Source organism: Acomys minous (genome assembly GCF_964271855.1).
Source record: "Acomys minous genome assembly, chromosome: 9".
NCBI lineage: Eukaryota > Metazoa > Chordata > Mammalia > Rodentia > Muridae > Acomys > Acomys minous.
The window spans coordinates 96,879,411-96,901,694 of record NC_140490.1 but is presented as its reverse complement, the minus strand read 5'-3'; the positions used below and the strand labels follow the sequence as shown (position 1 = coordinate 96,901,694).

At 43.5% G+C, this 22,284-nt stretch overlaps 2 protein-coding genes across 11 annotated transcripts in view; one reads left to right on the top strand and one right to left on the bottom strand.

Annotated features, from left to right (window-relative positions):
* The window catches only part of VEZT (vezatin, adherens junctions transmembrane protein), a 61,724-nt gene extending 57,817 nt beyond the window's left edge, over positions 1-3,907 (top strand). For 3 of the 4 annotated variants that reach the window (XM_084794394.1, XM_084794395.1, XM_084794393.1), the window contains exons 11-12: positions 33-240; positions 3,372-3,907. In XM_084794394.1, coding sequence (XP_084650520.1) covers positions 33-240; positions 3,372-3,892 — 729 coding nt within the window. In that variant the 3' untranslated portion in view covers positions 3,893-3,907. The other variant, XM_084794396.1, reaches the window with a different exon arrangement.
* Positions 252-22,284, bottom strand: part of LOC311604446 (uncharacterized protein) — a 97,336-nt gene continuing 75,303 nt past the window's right edge. For 2 of the 7 annotated variants that reach the window (XR_014781497.1, XR_014781499.1), the window contains exons 17-18: positions 14,059-14,407; positions 7,491-9,483 (exon numbers count right to left, since the gene is read on the bottom strand). Coding sequence is in view for 2 of the 7 variants with exons in the window: in XM_084794391.1 (XP_084650517.1) it covers positions 14,261-14,407 (147 nt within the window). In the remaining 5 variants the exon portion in view is untranslated. The other 5 variants (XR_014781495.1, XR_014781496.1, XR_014781498.1 and 2 more) reach the window with 5 other exon arrangements.

Here is a 22,284-nt window from a genome sequence, read left to right as displayed (position 1 = left end):
GCTGACGGTCTCTGTCTTTGGTCCATTTTCAGGAACTAGAAGCTTACGTGGATGGCATGGACATAGAAAGCGAGTTCCGAAAGGACGATTTGTATTTCTTGTCTCAAGAAGACAGAGAGAGACAGAAGCGCGAGCAGGAGGAGTCCAAGAGGGTGCTGCAGGAGTTAAAATCCGTGCTGGGATTTAAGGCTTCAGAGGCAGAAAGGCAAAAATGGAAGCAGCTGCTCTTTAGTGACCACGGTAAGCTCCGACTTCAGAGTCCAGGTTCCCTCGGTGACAGGGGTCTTTGCTTTTTGAACCATGAGTGCCGTTTTACCTATAGAACCCCACCAGTCAGTATAGCATTTTCATATAGAAGCAGAATCAATTTGATCAATAAAAGAATGCCATAGAATCACACTGGGGCTGTGAAGTCACACTCTTTCGCCAGTTATTTAATTCTTTGATAGATTTCTTTCAGAGTGGACAGCAAGTTGAACACATCAAGCTGGCCGTGGTGGCGCTGTAGTTCAGCATGGTGGTTGAGGCGAGGCGGGCCCTGAGCTTGAGGCCAGCTGGGGCTGCACAGCAAGGCTGCGCTACCTAGCTACATAACCAGACCCTTTCGGGGAGAAGGGAAGGACAGGCGAAAGAAAGGAATAAACTTGAGGTTCTAAGCTCAGTTCTCTATTTAAAGTACTTCAATAAAACTCAACAGTAATAACTGTTTAATGCTAAAAAAAAAAAAATGCATAAGGACCAGGGCCACTTGGCCGGCTCATGTAACTTAGCTTGATGGAAGCCGAGGAGGTGTTCCTGTGCACACTGACTCCACAGTCACGTTTGGGTGTTGTTGGCTGGCCTTACCCTTCTTTACGTTATCCTCGCTCTCTTCTCTTCGATCATACTTCATGGGGGGCAAGAGAAGGAATGAAGAGAAATTTGGTAGTTGGCAGTGTCAACATACTTCATTCTCAGTTAAGCTGATACCGAACATGGGCCTCCCATCCCGTTTTAGAGTATGTTTATGGACTCATCCAGTTGCCTGATGCCTTCCCTTTCTCGCTAGAAGTGTATTGATCATCTAGTCTGGAGAGCTCCTTGGGCTCTCCTGTCTTCTCTTGGGAACCCTCACCTTTCTCTCCAGCACGGTCTCTTTGGTTTCGCCTTTCTTTGCTGTTTCCCTTTAGAACCCAGATCCCTACTAGATTATGCGTGTCCATTACAGTAGCCCCTTAGCTGGCTCCCACCTCGCTCCCTTTCCCTCCCCTGAGCTATCTTGCAAGCTATCCCAGACCTTGTTCAAACCCAGACAGCTCATTCGTTAGTGATGGCCTCCTGTCTTAAACCTTCAGTGGTCCATCTTTTAATCCTAGCCTTTCCAGCATGAGAGCCCATCGTGCCCACTTGTATTTCCCAGGATTTCTAATGGAGATGCCTTCCTCAGCTTACATTTATTGAATTAGATTAGTCCCACAAACATGCTGTTTATATTCTTGGAGACAGTGTACGCCGGTCTCTGACCAAGAACTCCATCTTCACTACCCAGCTGTCCTCCCCAGCATTGTTTCCGCTGTGAGGCCTCTGCTGCCCGGCCTTTCCTGCCACCATCGACTTTCACACCGGAGAGCCCTGCAGCTGGGCTGTAAAGGAGGGCTTGAGCAGCACAGCAGAGTCATGGTGACCCTCCCAGAGGCAGCAGTAGGCTTCTGTGATTAGCCTGTGCGTGAACTAAAGATTGGTGCTATGGTTTTTTAAGACACGATCAGTTTCTGTGTTCGGGTGGTTTGTTTTGTTTTGTTTTTGTCTCTAAATTACTCTTTTTTCTAGCTTTTATTCTCCAGCAGCATTCACTCAGCAAATTGTGACTCCACAAGTAGTTACTGACTACCTGTTAGGTCCCTGACACTGTTTACTGCTGTATGTGGCACACAGATCAACAAACAAACAAAAAAAAAAAAGAAAGAAAGAAAGAAATCTGCTCCCCAGAGGCTTACATTGTAGCCTGCTGTCATCTGATGCTTCCCTTCTAAATGCTGCTCCTCCCGTAATTAGCAATGATCTCGAACACTTGTAGCATGGGATGCTTGTTAAAACTTAGCAGATTTATTAGCAAGAATGTACAGAAATGCTGAAAATCGCATTGTCTATAAGCTTGCATCCTATTGTGCAGTGTTCATATTATTTAGCTATAAAATTACCTATTGACATTATGGGCAAATGAGAGAAATGGGACTCATTTTTAAGAACATGCTTTTGATTCCATTTTCATTTGAAAAGGCAGTAATGCTCTATAGTTTGTGAAAGTAAGTAAAGATCTACTGATGCCAGAAAGAAAAAAAAATGCTTTCCCATGAAAATTTCTAGTATGTCTTCCAGAGTTGTTTTCATCTCTGCCTACAGGGGTAAAGTCCGAATGGAGTTAGCGAGGGAAAGCCTACCCTGGAACCTGCTGTGCCATGTTTCTGTTGTTGCCGCTTCCCTAGTGGAGTTACTGCAGCATAGGGATGGTTCTTGGAAAAGGACACGTTTTACAAAAATGCCTTTTAAATATACGCCAGACCTTCAAGACGCACTTTTTTCCTTCGGTCATGCTTCGTAGTCTATTGTATTGTACTAACCCTTCATGCTGGGAGGAGAGACTGCCCAGCAAGCAACCCACTGCCTACTAACACCAAGAGGGGCTAACTAAAACCTCATTTTTCTTGCAAGGACAACTTCTGCTGTATGGATCTATCTGTATTCTATTTATGTGTTATACTTTGTCTGGTAGTTGAATGCAGAGATTAGTTCATTTGTGTTATCTGTAGCATTACAAACTGTAGAAGTATGCTTTACTTCTATTCAGGTTCTGTTAGGCGACTGGCAAGTAAGATGAATTGTATGTTTCATGCCTTGTAAATATATATATATGACAAAGATAACCTTATCTGGGTCATATCAGGCCTTTTATCTTTGTGGTGAAAGCCACAGTGTATTCCTTTAATGACAGTCGTCCCCAAACTTTAATGAGCATCAGAGTTGAGTGGGATGGCTTGTAAGCATCCTGCCCCCGGCCCCAGTGTCCAGTTCTCTAGCTATGATCAGACTCCAGGATGTTTCCAGCAGCTTCCTAGGGGGCAGCTGGTTCTGCCGATTCAAGGACCATGCTTTGAGAACACTGCCTTTGAACTACTAACTCTTCAGCGAGCCCCCATCTCATTTAATTTCTTAGGTATTCTGTCTCATAAAACTCCCCATATTTACAAAGTTACATTTATTTTACTAGGAAGTTTTGTTGAGCTTTTATTTATTTATTTGTTGTTCCTTTTTTTAAAAAGCTACTGGGAGTTTAAAAGTCATTGGGTCTTTAGTTATCTTTTTCCTTTTTTTTTTCTTTTTGTTCTTTGAAGCTGTGTTGAAATCCTTGTCTCCTGTAGACCCAGTGGAATCTGTAAGTAATTCTGAAACACCCATGAATTCAGATACAGAAAAGGCCGATAGTAACGATACTGCCGAGGAAAATAGTAAACCCTCCACCAGTGACCCTGAGAGAAACAGGACTGAGTATGTGTGTGGTAGCCCTGCAGAGGGTGAAACTCAAGACACCTCTGCAAACGAAGCCCTCCTCCAAGGAGCTGAAGAAAGAACATGCTACCAGTGTGACAGTGAGCCTGAGTCTCCTCAAGCGACCACCAACGCCACCGCCTCCGGGGCCGCTGCCCCTCCAACCCCCAGGGACTCCCCACAGCCCTCCATTAAGCAGAGGCTGGCTCGACTACAGCTGTCACCAGAATTCACCTTCACTGCTGGCCTGGCTGCAGAAGTGGCTGCCAGATCTCTGTCCTTCACCACCATGCAGGAACAGACTTTTGGTGATGAGGAGGAAGAACTAATAGATGAAGGAAGTGAAAATGAGGTAGAAGAAAAATAAAAGCCAAAATGAAGTGATTTCTTCTTCTTCCTTTTTTTTTTTTTTTTTTGATTGTTCTTTTTATAAAAGTGTTTTAGCTTCAAGACTGGAAAGGAAAATGAGTGTGTGTTTACTCTACATAAAGCTAAGACGTGAAATTACAGGGTGAATACTGATTTGAAAACCTGACCTGAAATTAATAGATACCTGTATAGGCCAATCTTTTAGGAACAGGAGAGAAAGGTAAGGGCAGTTTTTTAATAAACTGTTTTGTGTGTGGCAAAACTGATAATCTTGGCAATTCTTTAAGTACTTTTAATAAGAAATGAATTTATCTTTTTTTTTTTTTTTGCCAAAATTTGCTGCCATAGGTAACTAGGATATTCTCTTGCGGAGCATAAACAATTAGAATGAGCCCTTTCTACTGTGTCCTGGCAGTGTGTAACTGCAGCGGCCGTGCTAATACGTTGTCCGTATTGTGTTTATACCACTCTTAAGACAGAGATACAGGTTCTAAATAAAAATATGTAATGAATTCAATTGATGCGTGCTGGGGTTTGGAACTTAAAAGTAGTTTTGAGAGTATCTGGGCTGTAGTATGTTTCCTGTTTCCTTGTTCATATATGTGTCTGTTTCAAGGGGCCGTGCAAACTTTAAATGGAAAATAGTGGACTGTTTTAAAAGCACCCTTCTAAGTTTATTTCTATTCACTCCTCCTGCCGCTCAGATGTCCGGGTGGTGTCTCTACATCAAAGGCCACGTCCCCAACCCTGCAGACAGTGTTCTATGTCACTTTACTCAGAGACAGCTGTGCCTCTGCTGTAGGTGGGTCACGGTGCTGTTCTCCAGCCCGGCCTATCTTACTAAGACTCAGGAAACACATCAGCATTTCGAGAAGTATCCTCGTCCCTCTGTATTTCCTTGTGAATACGTCTTGAGATGCCTCCCACAGACCAGTCTCATCTGCTTTGTGCTCAAATTGTGTTTTCAGTGATATTTTCAGGATTATTCTCTTTCTGAAACCTGTTACTACTGTGCACTTAGGGAGTTTATAGACGTGATTTGGGGGGAACGTAAGAAAACACTGACTTATGCTGCAGTTCCAGGAGGAGAGTGTGGGACTCCCTGTAACTTCCTGCCCTTAGTGAGGGAACTGACTTAGTCTCAAGTGTTGTTTGAGCAACTTTTTTATCTGGAGGAAAATCTACTTCCTCTGAAGCGACTCTGTACAGCTAGTACTTTTGCCTTTTTCTGGCTTGGCCATATTAACTTGTCGGGAGCAGTAACCTTAAGGTAGACATGGAAATAGCTGCATTCCAAGGAAAAGGGTTTGTAACTGACTTCTGTATTCCTAAAGAACATGGTTTGACATTTACTTAAATTGTTGTTTGCCAACTCCAGTTTTTCCTAGATTTAGAAGTTATTAAGGAAATTTTGTTAAGAGTTCTCCTAATTTATAACACAGGAAAAATTAGAGTTTAGTCATTTTTAATTCTTTTAGTCTATTTTGGTTCAGTCGTATCAATTTAACAGGAATCTGTTCATACTGTTTTATCAGTTTTATGCTCTCTGAGCTGATACTTCCAAATTCTGAAATACAAGGTTGCATCTGGAATCCCCAGTCTCCCAAGCTGAGAGCTCTTACTTTGTTTCATGAAAACTGCGTGTTGAAGTCGTGATTAAGGACATTTGGACTTTAAGTGATGTTCTTTTTATATTTCTTTCATCATTTAGACATGCCCAACATAAAGCGCTGTTTTCGCTGTGAAATTTTGACTAAGTTTCTCTTACACTATCCTAAGTTGGTGTCCCCTGGCTGTCTTAGTGGATCCCTGAGTCACAGCGCGGACGTTAAGCCACACCCTCTGTAGTTCTTAGTGGATCCCTGAGTCATAGCGCGGACTTTAAGCCACGCTCTCTGTAGTTCTTAGTGGATCCCTGAGTCATAGCGCGGACTTTAAGCCACGCTCTCTGTAGTTCTCAGTGGATCCCTGAGTCATAGCGCGGACTTTAAGCCACGCTCTCTGTAGTTCTTAGTGGATCCCTGAGTCACAGCGCGGACGTTAAGCCACGCCCTCGGTAGTTCTCAGTGGATCCCTGAGTCAGCGCGGACTTTAAGCCACGCTCTCTGTAGTTCTTAGTGGATCCCTAAGTCATATAAGCCATCTGTCTGTAATTATTAGTTATTTTGGAAAGAGACCTAGGTACTGGTTATGTCTTAGACTTCAGTAAAGTCTTAGATCCTCTGCATAGCATTTTACTTTTTAGCATGAGGCCCTTTGGATGTGACAGACTGATGGGAGATGCAATGCCTGCCCTTACACGTGTGCTCCTAAGGCTACCTCACTTCCTCCTGACTGGTTTAATAGCCGTCCTTCCATATCCAGAAGGGAACTCTGGGAAAAAACATTTTTGGCAAAAAACTTATATAATTGTATTTTCTAAACTTTATAGCATGACCAATCTGTTGGGAACTGTTGGAGTAGTAGTCTAACAGCTCTTAGATATTGCCAGGGTTTGTTTATTTTTTACCAGGATTAACCTAGAACTCAGAGGAAAAATGCATGTTATTTAGGCCACTCGTGAAAACAGCATTTTTACCCTTTATGTATCTGCAGATGGGAAAGTTGGGGCAGCCAGTGACCTGTCGTCACCTACCAAGCCTCAATGCCTCTTTCTCTGCTTCTGTAAGGCCCTGGTGTGGCAGCAGGGCCAGGGCCATACTCTTGGCTAATCTTTCATTTGCAACCTTCTGCTTTTTTTTTTCCCAAGCCATGTATGTTATCTAACTTTATATATAAAGTCTTTGTTAAAACTAATTATAGTCACCGCATCTGAATCTATCTCATTAGGAGCTGATGATAAGCATTCAGGAAAAAGACATGCTTAAGACAGATTGACAAGGGTGTTTCGGAGCATGGCGTGACTCATACGTGTGAAATGCCAGCCCTCCAGGTGTGCAGTCAGGAGCACCACTGCAAGTGAGAGGCTAGATGCCAGCTGAGCATGCTCCAGGATAACCAGAGATACCCAATGAGGACCTGCGTCTGGAGGAAAAGAAAAAGAAAAGAGCAGGTGTTGGGCTCTACTGCAGAAAGAGCCTGGAGTTTGCATCCCAGGTCTTTCACTAAAAAAAAAAAAAAAAATGCGAGTACTGCCAGCCTCAATGTGTTCAGAGTTTCCTCAGGAAAACTCAAATTCCCTGATTTGCTAAGTGTTATTATTGATTTCTTAGAAACTATGGAAGTAGTGATGCTTTTGAGGATGAAGAAGTAAGAAGGTCTGGTTATAAATGGATAGCTCAGTTTATTAAAAATAGTAATATCCTAACTCCTATAATGAAAGACAGGATGCTTGGAGGTTAATAAGAGAAGTCTACTTCTGATACATTTAAAGAGCTACAACTTGACCAAGCCTTGAATAGAAGTGACACTAGATTTCATTTTCACTCTTCTATTTTCTTCCCATGTAAAACATGAATCATGTTTCATGTTGCTAAATGAATAGAAATAACACGGGGGGGGGCGTACTATTTTCTTCCCATGTAAAACATGAATTATGTTTCATGTTGCTAAATGAATAGAAATAACATGGGCGGGCGGGGGTGGGGGTGGGGTGTCACAGGTTGGTTTAGTCGTAGCATATTGCTTTTGTACCAAAATAGTGCAAGGATACAAGAACCAAATACCTGAGACAAAGTGTGTTGACCAAAGTCAATACAGTGCTTGAACAGCCAGAAAAAGCATTAGGATTGATTCCCCCACCCCACGCCCCGGTCTGTTTATGGGGACATATCTGTGTACTTTTTGCTTAGATTAGAAAACAAAAGTCCAAGAACTGTAGGAGATAAGACGGCAAAATGCCTGGTGCCTGACCTCCAGTGTCCTCGTCAGCAGGTGACTAACTTGAGTCCTTCCATCTCTCAGGGAATGAACGCAAACCCATCTAGTCCTTGAATGTAACAGCCGCCAGTGGGACTTACTCTCTACTTCTGTCCCTTAATTCCAGCATGTACGGGAAATAGCTTAGCCTCTTAGAGAATATCAGTCCCTCTAGTGGAGAATAAACACGTTCTCTCTCAGGGACAACCGAGACATATGACGTCAAGCGCTCCTTTGCTGCATAATTTCATACTGCTTGCCTTTTGAGTTGTGTCTGTTCTTTTCGCAGTTTCTCTATCTTCCCCTATAATCAGCTGTCACTTTTGCCGCCATGTTGTATGCCTGCTTCTGCCGCCGTAGGCCCCTAATTTGCTGCTTCTAATCCGCTGCGGACCGAGAAACCAGATTGCCAAGCTTGCTAGAACTGTGTCTAACTAAGAGTAAGTAGACTGCAGAGGCCGAGCGCTTTTCTGTCGGTCGCATGCATGAGCTGTTCGTTGCCTGGTTTGCTGCTTAGCATTCTTGTATGTGCACTCAGTGCTTTGCTAAGAACTTGCTAAAATTACTCGGTTAAAAAATATGATTGCCATATATTTGAAATACTAAGTCGGTGTTTGTGTGCTGCTGTTTCTAGGACTCTTAATGAACTCAACTGTAAAAGAAAAATTGACTGGTATCTTTGTATGTCATTCTTTGTGTTTTGGAAAAAAACGTTAGTCACTTGTTTTTGTTAATTAGCCTCCCTTCAGGACACAGGTTTAAAGTTTATATCATTATTGTGAATTCTGCACAGCATATCTTATTATTCAAAGTTACTGGTTTGAAACTAACCCTGACTCATTTAATAAGAACTGGCTAGCTTGACAGGGCAAGGAATCATTCAGACAGTCCAGTTCTCTAACAATATATGAAACACACTTTAATTTTTCTCTATATTACACACACACACACATATACATGTATATACAAACATATATACAAATGCACAAAATGATTTATTGTTAGTAGTATTAGCTTTTGAGATAGAGTCTCCCTATATCCTTGGCTGTCCTGGAACTCACTATGCAGACAAGGCTGGCCTTGAGATCTGTCTGCCGAGGGCGAAGATGAAAGGCATGCACTAGCACGGCCAGCGCAAAACGACCGTTATTAACCTGGGCTGTTCTTCCCTGATACACAACACTGGAAGCTGCCCCTTTATCAAGTTCATTTGTTTGCACTGCGCTTTAGTTATTTGTTTGTTTCGATAGTTATTCTTTCCTCCGTTCATATTCCTGCTTACTTACGTGTGCTTGAATTAGCAGCCTTCCCCATTTTCACACGAGCCCTCGATCGGCTTTCAAGACTGGATGGCTCTGCTGGTTAAATTGTGTAAAATAAGAGCAAACAGATACAGAGTGAAAAGACATACTGCTTAAGTGCATCGGCTTTTTGGTAGGACTTCTTAGGACCTATTGGATTACAATCTTTGTTCCAGTAAATTCATGGGGTGAAGTGCCTGCTTTCAAAATAGAATTGTTACTATACAAAAATAGTCATGTCTCTCCACATTTGCGTTCTCTAAAGTTGGTTCTGTATTGTAATTCTTTTGCAATGATTGAAACCAGCCCATTGGCGTTAGCATTGTCATATGTATTTTCTCTTTGAATTGGATACCACATGCTGTTACAAATTTCTTTGGCTTTTTTAAGAGAAGTGCATCTTCATTTCCAAAACAAAGTAGATTAAGCCCTGGAAAATAAGAAAACATTAGTTACTGAAGATAATCTGAGAAGTAGACTCCAGGTCACAAAGAATTTAGTCTTTAATATGCTAGATTTTTAAACAGTATCTTTGCTCTCTTTCATTCTAAGTGAAGTGCGCATTAAAAGCCTCCCATGCCTCACCAGCGTCAGAGCTAAGGCCTGTAACTGAGTGACAGAATCTCCACTGTCATTCAGTAGTTGACATGCCAACATTAGCCTTTCGTGTGTGTGTGTGTGTGTGTGTGTGTGTGTGTGTGTGTGTGTGTGTCAAGATGACTTTGCTCTCTTGAATGAAAACCTAACATTTTCTAACGCAGTTAGGCTCTGTCTAGCAGCAGCCCTCCTTGATTGGACCGTCTGTGTGCTGGCCTTCAGTGACCATGGGCCTCAGGCTTTCTTCATACACAGTGTGAGTGGCACGCCACGCTCATGCAGCTGGCCTTCAGTCACCCACGTGAAGGAAGGGAATTATGATATAATAATTGTAAGAGAGTGGTCCAAAGCAGTTTCCCGTGGTGACGTCACCGCAGAATAGAGTGCTGCCAGGCGTGGCTGTAACTTGTCTTGGATAAGCTGTTAAAGGAACACAGCTCTACTCGGTGCAGTTGCCGGACACCAAAGACAAGGGCTTCGCATCAGGGTCGCATGTGTGAAACTTAGCAGGAAGAAGGAGTTTACACATATCTGTAAATGTGTGGTAAGATCCAGGTGTGGTGGTACTTACCTCTAATCCCAGCACTCTGGAGACAGAGGCAGCTATATGTCTCATTTCAAGGCCAGCTTGGTCTTCAATAGTGAGTTCCAGGCCAGCCGAGGTTACAGAGGGATGATTGTGTGATATTCAAATGTACATGGTAGCTTTAAAATGCAGTACATAAGTTTCCACTTTAGCCTGTCAGCAGTGGTGCTAGTTTTATCACTGTGTGCTGAAGTTCACTGAGCACATATGTTGCTGAAGTAGAAAGAGTGTTTAGAACGTGCATACACTTCTGATTATACAAGCCTAAAAATGAACCGTCTTTAAATATGCTACATAGGTATATTTCTCTCACTTATTTCTTAAATATAGATATTATTTTAGGTTTTATAGCATTATCTAATAGTTGACTACATACAAATAAGTTTATTGTTTAACATTCCTTCTAAAACTAAAGTATGTCATCTGTAACTTCACTCTTTTGTAATGACCTAAACAACTTCTTAGCCCTCTTTTTCTTCCAAGCTAAAGGTCTAAATTAACTCGGTTTCTGAGTCCAAGTATGTTGTGTCTATTTTCGTACCAGTCTGTACCTTCTGTTCAACACTGTGACTTAGACAGTGCTTAGGCACAGTCCTAGCATGTGACAATGTATAGAAGGCTCCAAGAATGTCACTCCTGTCCCTTTAAAGGTTTGGTGTGTGGCCCCGGTACAGCCCTGGAGGCCCACATGGGTGAGAAGCCCAGAAGCCCATTCAAGCTGAAAGCAGTCCCAAGGAGTTTGGTTTTGTTTGGGTTTGTTCTAGGTATGGTCCCAGGGATCCCAGATCAAACCAGGCCCCTGGGCCTATCCTAGAACCAACCTAAACCCACGCATCATTCCCGGAACATCCAGAGTGTGAAGACTGAAGATAACAGAGGCTGACTGCTCGTCCTGTCCTCACCACGATTCACTTCATGTGTGTACCTATTGTTTAGTGAGCGTTGGCTGGGTAATCTTTCTGAAATCAAAGTGACAACATTTGACAGCAGCATAAGGTCTCCCCAGACTGACACTATAGTACTTTCCCATAAGAGAAATTCTATGTGGTTATTCTTAATTGCCAGTGAGGAGAACTGGTCTTGTAACTTTTGTCATCAGATAAAATAGACTTAAATGTCTATTTGTGAGGCAGCAACTTAGCCACAAAACCGTCCTCAAAACAGCCTTCCTCCAAAGTGGGCAAAACTGTGTTTTCATTACTGCTTCCAGTGATGCCAGATCAGTCTCCTTGCGCTGGCTGATTATTCACACTTCCTGAAAGGCATCAGTCCTTGTCCTCTGGTTCTAATGCTCAGTGGTTCTCGGGTCCTGTTTCAGAAACTGGCCTATTTTCCTGTTGCTGAGTCTGCTGCACATCATAGCTCTCTTTAAGTTTTCTGTGGCTCATGGCAGCAAGTAAGGTGACACAGTAGATGGGTTGGGTTACACGCTCAGATTTTACATCAGTGTTTTGCAGAACAACATTTTAAGAGCTTCGTTTTTCTTCCCTGCTGTTCTGGGCTTTTAAATCATTCTGATCTAATAAATATGGCCTAATTTCACAGCCAGCATTGCCATAGTCAACTGTTTTTACTTGGAAGATAAGACATGGATGCCCAAACTCAAAAATTACGGTAAGCATTGAAATGGTATGCTTTTGATGTTTAGTGCAGGCTAACGAGCCCTCCATGTATAAGGAACTCAACATTGTGCTCTCCCGCCAATCCTTAGTACACCAGCGACTTTAGGTACCAGCTCACAGTTTAAAATGGGCCTGACAAGCCGGGCAGTGGTGGCACATGCCTGTAATCCCAGCACTCAGGAGGCAGAAGCAGATGGATCACTGTGAGTTCCAGGCCCACCTGGTCTACAAAGTGAGTCCAGGACAACCAAGGCTACACAGAGAAACCCTGTCTCAAAAAACAAAACAAAAAAGGCCTGGCACCTATTGTGTCTCCCCTGAATAGCTCACCTGTAGCATCAGTTCTACAGCACATTCATACTGTGGATTTCTTTATCCCAAAGATTCAATTTTGTGCTTCTCTCTCAGTGTTTTCTTCCTTGTAGTGTTTTCCTTATGGATATATTATCTGAGAGCACAGCTGACAATATTTTTTTGGGCATTGCTAAAATGCATGTGAACATATTAGGTTGATGTACAATGTGTTTTGTCAGTAGGGGGACAGGCATTGTACTCATTTACAAAGTCAATTGTGGGCACTGAAAATAGGAAATTATTAACTGCTTAATTAGGTTGGTTTTTTTTGTTTTTGTTTTTGTTTTTGTTTTTTTTTAAGTCAGGGACTTATACCTAGGCTAGCTTTGAAGGTTGGCATTAAACTCCTGATCTCTCTGCTTTTACACCCCACCCCACCCCACCCAGGTTCTGGTATTGTAAGTATGTACCACCGTAGTACCTGGCCCTGTTTTTGTTGTGGTTGGTTTTGCTTCTTCTCCATTTTTTTATTTTTTTATTTTTTTGCATTATGTAACTAACAGTGACTGGCCTAGAACTTGCTGTGTAGGCCAGGCTGATCTTGAACTTGTAGCAATCCTCCTGCCTCCACCTCTAGAGTGTTGAGATTACTGGTGTGTGTCACCAATCTTGGCAAGGTTTGGCCCTTTGTTCAGTTTTTAAAGTCTGCTCAGTGGTGCATCACTGGCCCACCATGTGCATGGCTCTGAGATCTACCTTTGAGACCCTCCATCCCCAGAAAACAGCCTTCGGAAATATTCTTTCAGATCCTTTTTCCTTTTATCTTATGGGTATGTACACTTTCTGTGTTAAAGTTACACTTCCCTGCCCTAACTGAGTTCCTGAGGTTGTACAGTCCTGTGGGGGAACTTTTTTTGTTAGGATAACCAGTTTCGCCATTGCCACCATTTCTCAGTTCGATTCAGGTAATGTCTATGCCTTTACAGGAGCATTTCCAGAATTTTTCTTAAGCTGTCCTACCATTGCGATAAGAGTTCCCCTTCCTCCCTTCTCCCTTCCCACAGTCCCTGGCAGACACCGTTCTGTTCCCTGTTATGCCCTCAAGTTCATCTCACTTAGCATGTGACAGAGCTCATTTTAGGACTGAATAATGCACGTGTTTACTACATCTTGTGGGTCGTTCACCTACTGGCAGGCACTGACTGCTTCCCTCCCCCCTTGGTTATTACAAACAATGCTGCTATGGATGTGTGCAGGTGCCTCCTTTTAAACGTGGTACTTTATAATCATTTTCTATGTTTTATCACATCAACTGTTGTCAACTATTTTAAGCTTTTAGAATTGTAGGCTTGCTTATCTGTATAACTGTTCCTTCTAAACTTAAAGACTCTCTAATAAAATCTGAAATTCCTTGTGTATTTTTGTGTGTCCCTTTTATACCCTGCTGTTTGCAACATGATCTGGTGACTAAAGGGAAGAAGTCCCTTCCCGTCCTCCTGTGGGTACTTCTCTTCCCTTATTCTATTTCCCAACTCTTGATGCAAGATTTAAAAGGATGATATCACCTGGGCAATCCTTTGACTCATTAGCTGAAGTTTTGCTTGTTAAAGGCCTGGTGGTAATTTATCAGAGTGAAAATAATGGCTTAATTTTAAATTATCCAGGTATTTTGGTTGGTTGTTTTTTGTTGTTGTTGTTGTTGTTTTATTTTGTTTGGAGACACTGTGTCACTCTGTAACCAATTCTGGCATCAAAACCCAAGTCATCCTCCTACCTTAGCCTTTTAACGCTAGGATTATAGGTGTGCAGTAGCACGGTGCCTGGCTTGAGTTTAAAATGTCCATTTTTACCATTTCCCTCTTGATACAGCAAGTTGTATGTCAACCTCCTGACAGAAAAGACATACCAGCATCAGAGAGGAAGTTGGTGTCCAGTGGTTCAGACCCTGGGAGCCTCAGAACAACTAAAGTAGTCTTTCTTGGAACTCTGTAAGATATTAACTGCTTTCTCCAGCAAGTAGTTAATCAAGGAGAAAAAAAGTACCTCCCAAAAAAACAAGTTTTGAGACATGTCCTTGTCTGAGAAGGCCTAGGAGACGTGTGGTTAGTCTACTGGATTCTGAAGTCGTTGGGCAGGAAGTAGCCCATGTGATAATCGTTTCTTGTCTTCACAATTTGCTTTTGAAGGTCTTTAGCAGATGTGCTGTAACCATTAAAAATAAAGTTGGCAAAGAGTAATTTTCCTCGAATGTACATCTGGAAAGAAATTAATGAAACATTTTCAGTATTTAATCTTAAGGATGGCCCTATTAATTTGAAAGAAAAACTTCAACTAAAAGTATTAGTGTGTGTGTGTGTGTGTGTGTGTGTGTGTGTGTGTGTGTGTGTGTGTGTATACAGGATACATATTTCTAGAATGTGAGTTTGAAGTTTAAAGCTAAAGAAACATGCCCAATAGTTGTCTCCATCCACATCCAAAGTGGCCAACTGATGTGCTAATTAAGCTAAAAGATGCCAACATGTGTTTTTATTTTTTAATTATTTTCATTTTATATGCATTGGTGTTTTGACTACATGCATGTCTGTATGAAGGTGTCAGGTCTTGGAGATACAGTTGGGAGCTGCCATGTGGGTGCTGGGATTTGAACCCGAGCCCTTTGAAAGAACAGTGAGTGAGTGCCCTCAACAGCTGAGCCATCTCTCCAGCCCGCAACATGTGTTCTTAAGCATTGTAATGTGCTTATTTTATTTTACAGCTAACCGCTAAGACAGTACAGAGCTCTTGCATTTGAAAAGTCAGTAGATTGAAATTATAAACAAAACAGAGAACTCTGCAAATTGTGTAACCATTAAATCACTCAGATTTAAGAAAAAGGCTCATTGATTATGCATGTGTCGGAGGCTACACAGACTGGGATGGAGTTACAAGCAGTTTTGAGCCTCCATTTGGGTGCTGAGGGCTGAATCGAGTCCTCTCTGAAAGCCTTAGGTGTCCTCACGCCCTGAGCCATGTCTCCAGCCCTGTTCCTCTAACCATTTATGAAGACGGTTGGCTGTTCAGTGTCAAACCAAGCTTGTTCCACACTGAGGTGTGACAGAAGGTGAGTCTTGAGACACAGCAAACAACTCACATTCTCTTTGAACGTTTAGAGATTGGGAGTAAACAGTGCCTCTTAAGGATGGCAGGAGAAGAAAGTAATTAAAACTTTAAAAACGTATTCTAGCACAGAATTTAATGGAGTTTTAAAAAATTAACGGAGAGCCTGAAACTCTTAGAAAAATGTGTAAATTCAAAAGGAGTAGTAGGGGCTGGCGAGTTGGTTCAGTGGTTAAGAGCACTGTCTGTTCTTCCAAAGGTTGCAGGTTCAATTCCCAGCACCCACATGGAAGCTCACCACTGTTTGTAACTCCAAGATCTGACACCCTCACACCAATGTACATAAGTTAAAATTAAATAAAAAAAATTTTTTAAAAAAGGAGTAGTAGCTCTCTCTGGCTCCACATTAATCCTTTCCCTTTAGACGATAGGATCTTTTCATCACGAGGGAGTGTTCTACCACAATGTTTCCTCTGTGGAAATAGAATTTTCTGAAAATTCATCGTTTCTGAAACAAGAATCTGTTTCCTAGGTCTGGCTACATGGTCAGCACAGGATGAATTGCGTTCTGTGTGGTTCCTGGACCCCAAGTACTTGGTCTTCAGACTAATTCTTTAACACTCATGCATGGCTTAGCCATGAAGCCACAGTCTTGCTTGAACTTAGAAGGTGAAACTATGGTAGATGGCTAATAATAGATCATTAATGCATTATTATTATAACCAATAGCAAAGGTATACTGCAGAGCATGCACATGAAATTCTATAAGATGTGAAACACCATTATTTCTCAATAGTGGCAGAAGGAGGATGTTTAGCCAGAACTTCTCCCCTTGGACCTAAAATGCCTATGTAAAGAAGGGAAAGTGGATCTCTGTGAGTTTGAGGTCAGCCTGGTCTACAGAGTTCCAGGGCAGCCAGGGCTACATAGTGAGGCCCTGTCTAGAAAACAAACAAGAGGCAAAGAGGGAAGTGATGAATTGGCAACACTTCATTCCTTGGTTGGTTGATTGGTTTTGTTTTTTGTTTTTTTGTTTTTTGAGACAAGGTTTCTCAGTGTAGCCCTGGCTGTCCTATACTCACTTTGTAGACCAGGCTGGCCTCAAACTCACAGCAAACCACCTGCCTCTGCCTCCCGAGTGCTGGGAGTAAAGGCATGTGCCACTCTATTCTTACTTGGGTCTTACATTCACTCATTGGAAGCATGCTTTTTATCCAATGTGTATTCAAGCTGCTGCCTGGAGCCTAGTAAGAAAGGAGTGACAATGCTGCAGTGTCCAGTTCTTGAAAAACATCTTGATAATCATGCAGAGAAATGTTAAATGGGAGGGGGGGACAGATAAAAACCTTCAGATTCTGCGGTTTACAGTTTGACCAGATCTAGTCCCAAAGCTTTAAATCTCTAGCACATGCCCTCACTCTTGCTCTCCCACCGCTTTAGTCCCTACCTGGCCCAGCTGGCCTAGAACTTGTGGCAAGCCTGTGTCTCCCTCACTAGTGCTGGCATTGAAGCTGTCCACCAGCATGCTCTGCCACACACTCTGGCCTTGAGGCTGGCTTTCATGAGCTACCTGGTGTGGTGGCGCACGCCTGTAATCCCAGCACTCGGCAGGCAGAGGCAGGTGGCTCTCTGTGAGTTCGAGGCCAGCCTGGTCTGCAAAGCAAGTCCAGGACAGTCAAGAGTACACAGAGAAACCCTGAAACACCCCCACCCCCCAAAAAAGCCAATAGGATAGAGTTAGGACATATGTCATTGAAGCCAGAAAGAGTTTTAAGCATCTTGGAACAAAATGTTGCAGAGATTATTTAAATAAAATTTAGATGTGAAACCTGTACAGTAAAACTGTGCTGTGACAGGGTAGATGCAGATTTTACTGGCTTTTCTGGTCTCCAGGTCAGCTGTACTATTCCTCAGCCCTTCAGGTGTTCTGAAACAAAACTGAACCTTAGAGCTTTGCCGAGGCAGAGCCGATGGACCACTAGATCTGAAGTCAAGTTGAAGTCTAAGGTCTTGACAATTTGACCTCTGGTGATCCAGTTTTCTTGCTCTTCGAGGATAGTTGTCACAAGTTTAGAAAGCTATTAACAGGTTTCACCGAAGACAAAGCCTAACGGTAAGCCAGTAATTACTCATTCCTTGTTGACTATCTACTAACATTTTCAGTTGACAGTTTTTCCAGCACCCTGGGCCTGCCAGGCACAGCCACCTGCAAAGGGGGGTAAATCTCATTTTATAGATACCAACTCACAGGTTTGCTGTACTGGCTGTTCTAGCCAGAAGCTTCTGCCTGCTTCTTTTAGCGACAGTCTTCTGGGCCACTCTCAGGGCCACTGCACTCTTCCCAGATCATGGTATGGACCCACTTCCCCATCCTCAGCAGGAAGCTGGCTCAGCGGATCAACTTGTCCGCAGTCTTATTGGCACATATGGGAACCATGTTCCCTGAGTCGCGGCGAGCACCCTGAGAAGTTCCATGTGAGGATTTCCTTCAGTGGTCAGTGGACAGGCCAGGGGTCTCACACCGAGCCCCCCTGCCTTGCCCCCTCCCCCGGCGACCGAAGTAAAGACCTCTTCAGTGGAACAGTGGCCCACTTATGGTCATGCTCGCCTGCAAGCCACTGCTCGAGGCAGGATGCAGTGTGCTTTGCATGCTGAGGTCTGGCTCCTGTTTACTCAATTTTTTTAAAGTTTATAACTTTTTGATGAATTATATAGCCCCAAATATCGTAGCTGTAAATAATTTTGGAAAATATAGTAAGAATTCTTTAACTAATACCCGAGTAATCTGTTTAAAAAGCAGAGTCAGGCCAGCAACATGCTTCAGTGGATAAAGGTGCTTGCCAGTCAGCCTAATGATCCGAGCTTCCTCCCTAGTTACATGGTGGAAGGAGAAAACCAACTCCTGCAAGTTATCCTCTGACCTACGCACACACACCACACACACCACACACATTGTCCATGAGTGCCCACACACACACATACTCAAAACAATAGATGAATAAATGTCAAAAATTTTTTTTTAAATTAAAAAAAGAAGGGGTTGGGGATTTAGCTCAGAGGTAGAGTGCTTGCCTAGCAAAGGCAAGGCCCTGGGTTCAGTCCTCAGCTCTGGAAAAAAAAAAAGACAAAATAACAACAACAACAACAAAAAGAGGCTAGAGAGGTGACTCAGTGGTTATTAAGAGTTTGTACTGCTCTTATAGAGGACAGTCTGGTTCCCAGCATTCAACACTGGACAGTTTATAACCACTTAGCCTCCAAGGGCACCTGCACACATGTGACATACATTTACACACACACACACACACACACACACCAAGGCACAAAAATAAAAATAAATCTTTTGAAAAACTAATAGGCATACTTAAAAAGCAGAGGGCTAGAACAGCCTTGTCAGCATAGTTAAGGAAAGAAACGCTGTATTAGAAATTCTTGAGTTTAGGGGGTTTGGTTTTGGATTGTTGTTGTTGTTGTTTTGTTTCTGTTTTCCATTTGAGACAGATCTTGCTGTGCACTTCCAGGCTGGCCTCATACTCATGGCCTTTCTGACACATCTCTTGAGTACTGTCACTACTGGCACATGTCACCACCATCCCACTGAAACTCCTGAGTTTGAAACATGTCATGACCTTAATCCCAACCAGATGGTTTCTACTTCTTTGATAAATACAGGCTTTTCTCCCCAAATATGCAAGCCCCTAGCCAAACATGCCTCTAAAAATCAGATTTGACATGAGGTACCAGAGCTGCTATGGTATTGCTGTAACCCAGTGCTCGAGAAGCGAGAGCAAGATGATGCTGTAAGTTCAAGGCCAGGCTGGGACTCAGCAGCTATCAGCCAGGGTCACACAGCTGAAAACAAGGAGTTGGAACACAAACACTGCATGAGTGGACAGTGGTTTCCCCAGAACACGTGTGTAATTACATGAGAACTCTCAGTACCAGGCATGGGTTGCCTCCTGTGGTGGTTTGAATAAGAATGACCACATTAAGCTCATCTACTTGGCTGCTTCATCATCGGGGAGTGGCACTATTTGAGAAGGATTAGGAGGTGTGGCCTTGTCACAGAGGGTGGGCTTTGAGGTTTCAGACCCAAGCATGTGCATGCGCAAACATGCATGCACATAACACATAACACACAAACAGCCTCTCTTCTTTCCCTCCCTCTCCTCTTTCCTCCACTACTACTTCTTCCCCTCCATACCCCCACCCCACCCCACCCCCTGACTAGGAATAAGGTTGTAGCTCTTAGCTACTGCTCCAGCCCAGTGCTCTTTGCCATGATGATAGTGGATTGAACTACTGACACTGTAAGCAATCCTCCAAATAAATGCTTTCTTTTAAAAGAGTTGCTTTGGTCATAGTGTCTCTTCACAGCAGTAGGACATGAAGACTCCTCCCTATGAGTTACTGGTCAGGTGCGCTTTCAGAGGCCTCACTAACAGTACAGGCCCCTGGTTTTCCACGAGAACCAGATAGTAAAACCCCCATTGCTGAAAACATCGCTCCCTCAGCCATAGAGAAATCAAGCTCGTAGTGATCCCTAATGACTGCTTTTCATAGTGCTAGAAGATGCTGTGCAGGCCGTTGAGGAAGAAAAGACTTCAATGGAATTCCTGTGGCCAACCCTCCATGCTACAGTACCCACCTGCCAGGCAAGATGTACCCACTGCTGCAATGGTGGCCCGAAAGTTATGGGAGTAACCAACTGTTTTGAGTTGGATTTCAGGCCTGCTCCATAAGAAGGAATTTATGTCTGGTAACTGTAAATCTGGTCGAAAGGCCATGGGTTGGAGACCACAGGCCCTAGGGAAGAAGCTTTTATTGCTGATTTGCTTAAGAGCATGTCCTCAGATGGCCTTCTAAGTATTTATGCATCAACTCATAAATTAGTGCCACCTCCAGAAACTTCTCTCTGTAGTGGTTAGCAGGTGATGCATAACAGGCCAAAGTGCTGAGAAGATGTGTTTATTGAGTACGTCACACTAATTGGGACGTTTGTATCAATACCTCTTTTCCAAGGCTCAGAGAACATCTGTCTCAGAGGAAGGAAGGATGTAAGAGCCAGGGGATAGAGAGGAGTGCTGGGAGATGCTGTCTTCTGGCCCTGACATGGATGTCGGACTCACAAGCTCATTGCAGCTATGATCGTCTACACAAGGGCAGCCAAAATTCCGGCAGGCGACATTAGCTGAGCTCAGTGGGTTATTCTACAACACCAACAGAAAGGAGAAGCTATGGAGAGAGAAAGGGGACGTGTTTGGGGTGCCTGGGGGGCGGTGGCAGGGAGAAGAAGGGGATCCTATGAGCAAGAAGCATTGTTTATGTGCACGAAATTATCAAAGGATAAATGAAAGGATATTTTTTAATGGAAAAAAAAAAGATTGGCTGCCCAATGTCGCAAGTTTGGCTGGTGGGTTCTGGTGATGAAACTTACAAACCACATTCACATTAAGATTGACGTCATCTCTCTTATGGTCTGAGTCTGGAGTGGTCCCACTGGCCCAGGGTTGGAGTATGTGTCTCCAGCCATGGAGCCTTTAGGAGGTGGGGCCGGGATGGTGGAAAGAGGTCACTAGGGCTGGGCCATGGAAAGCTGTGCCCACCCCTACTTGCAGTCCACATCCACTTCTTAGTCCACCACGATGAGAAGAAGCCACCACCACACGCTTCTGTCACCAGTGACCACCGTTCCCGCCTGCCACTCCTACTGTGATGTAGCCCTCTCAAACTGAGACTGAAATAAACTTGTCCTCCCTTAAATTGCTTCTGTCAGGTATTTTGTCTCGGTAGTGACAAAACATGTCTACCTATGACTGTCGTACCCCTTCGACACTGTGGCCTTTTGAGTTCAGCGTCACAAATCAGTTTCTTAGCAGTAAGTTTGGCCGCTGTCTCCTGAATTTGTTGGGATAGCCACACACAATTTTGACTGGCCATGTGGTTAGAGGACTTTCTAAATATAGCTTTGCAGGGCAGGCCTCTTAGTTATGGAGAACCTACATCCTCGTTCCTGGGGGTCAAACCAGATATGCTCAAGGCAGTCGCTTCTAGGGTTTTTGATGCTTGGTATGAAGCCAGAGTCTCCATGTGAAAAGTCAGACTGCATGCTAATGATCCCAGAACTGAGGAGGTCGAGGGGGCAGATCTGTGGGGTTCATGAGGCGGCCATTCTAGCCTACTTGGTGTGCTCCAGGCCAGTAGAAGACCCTGTATTTAAAATAGGGAAAGTAGGGCCGGGCGTGGTGGCCCACGCCTTTAATCCTAGCACTCGGGAGGCAGAGGTGGGCGGATCGCTGTGAGTCCGAGGCCAGCCTGGTCTACAAAGTGAGTCCAGGTCAGCCAAGGTTATACAGAGAGACTCTGTCTCGAAAAACCAAAATAAATAAATAAATAAATAAAATAAAATAAAATAAAATAGGGAGAGTAGACAAAGCCTAAGGAATAGCACCTGACGCTGATTTCTGTCTTCCATATTCATGTGCATACACACACGCCTGCACACACACACACACACACCTGCACACACAGGCCCACACAATAGATTAAAACAATAAAAATAGCTGTGTCCTGTTCTGGAGGGTGGGGCTGTGTAGTGCTGATGATTGGACTGGACCCAGCGTCTTAGGCTGGCTAATGGGCATTACAAAAGGCATGGTAAATGTCACTCCCCGCCCCCATTTGCCTGAAAGATACATCTTTTGTAGCCCTGGTCAACCATCAAACAGGAATTCAACAGGCCCTAAAAGGGCTATATCTCCGCCCCTGATCAGAACGTGCGTTTTTTCAGCTTTGACTGTTGGAACTGGGGGATGCCTTGAGATCATCTAGTGCAACCCCAGCTCAGTTTACAGAAGCATCACAGAAGCCTCCAGAGAGCTTCCTGACGAGACATCTAAGAAGGGACAGTGAAGAGAGAAACAGATCATAAGTATGTCTGTACCGGAGATAAACAGGTGAGGGTGTCCCTGGCTCGTGAAGGTGTCCGGAGCTCTACGTCATTGTCTTTTTAGTCTTGCTTCACGGTGACTTACTG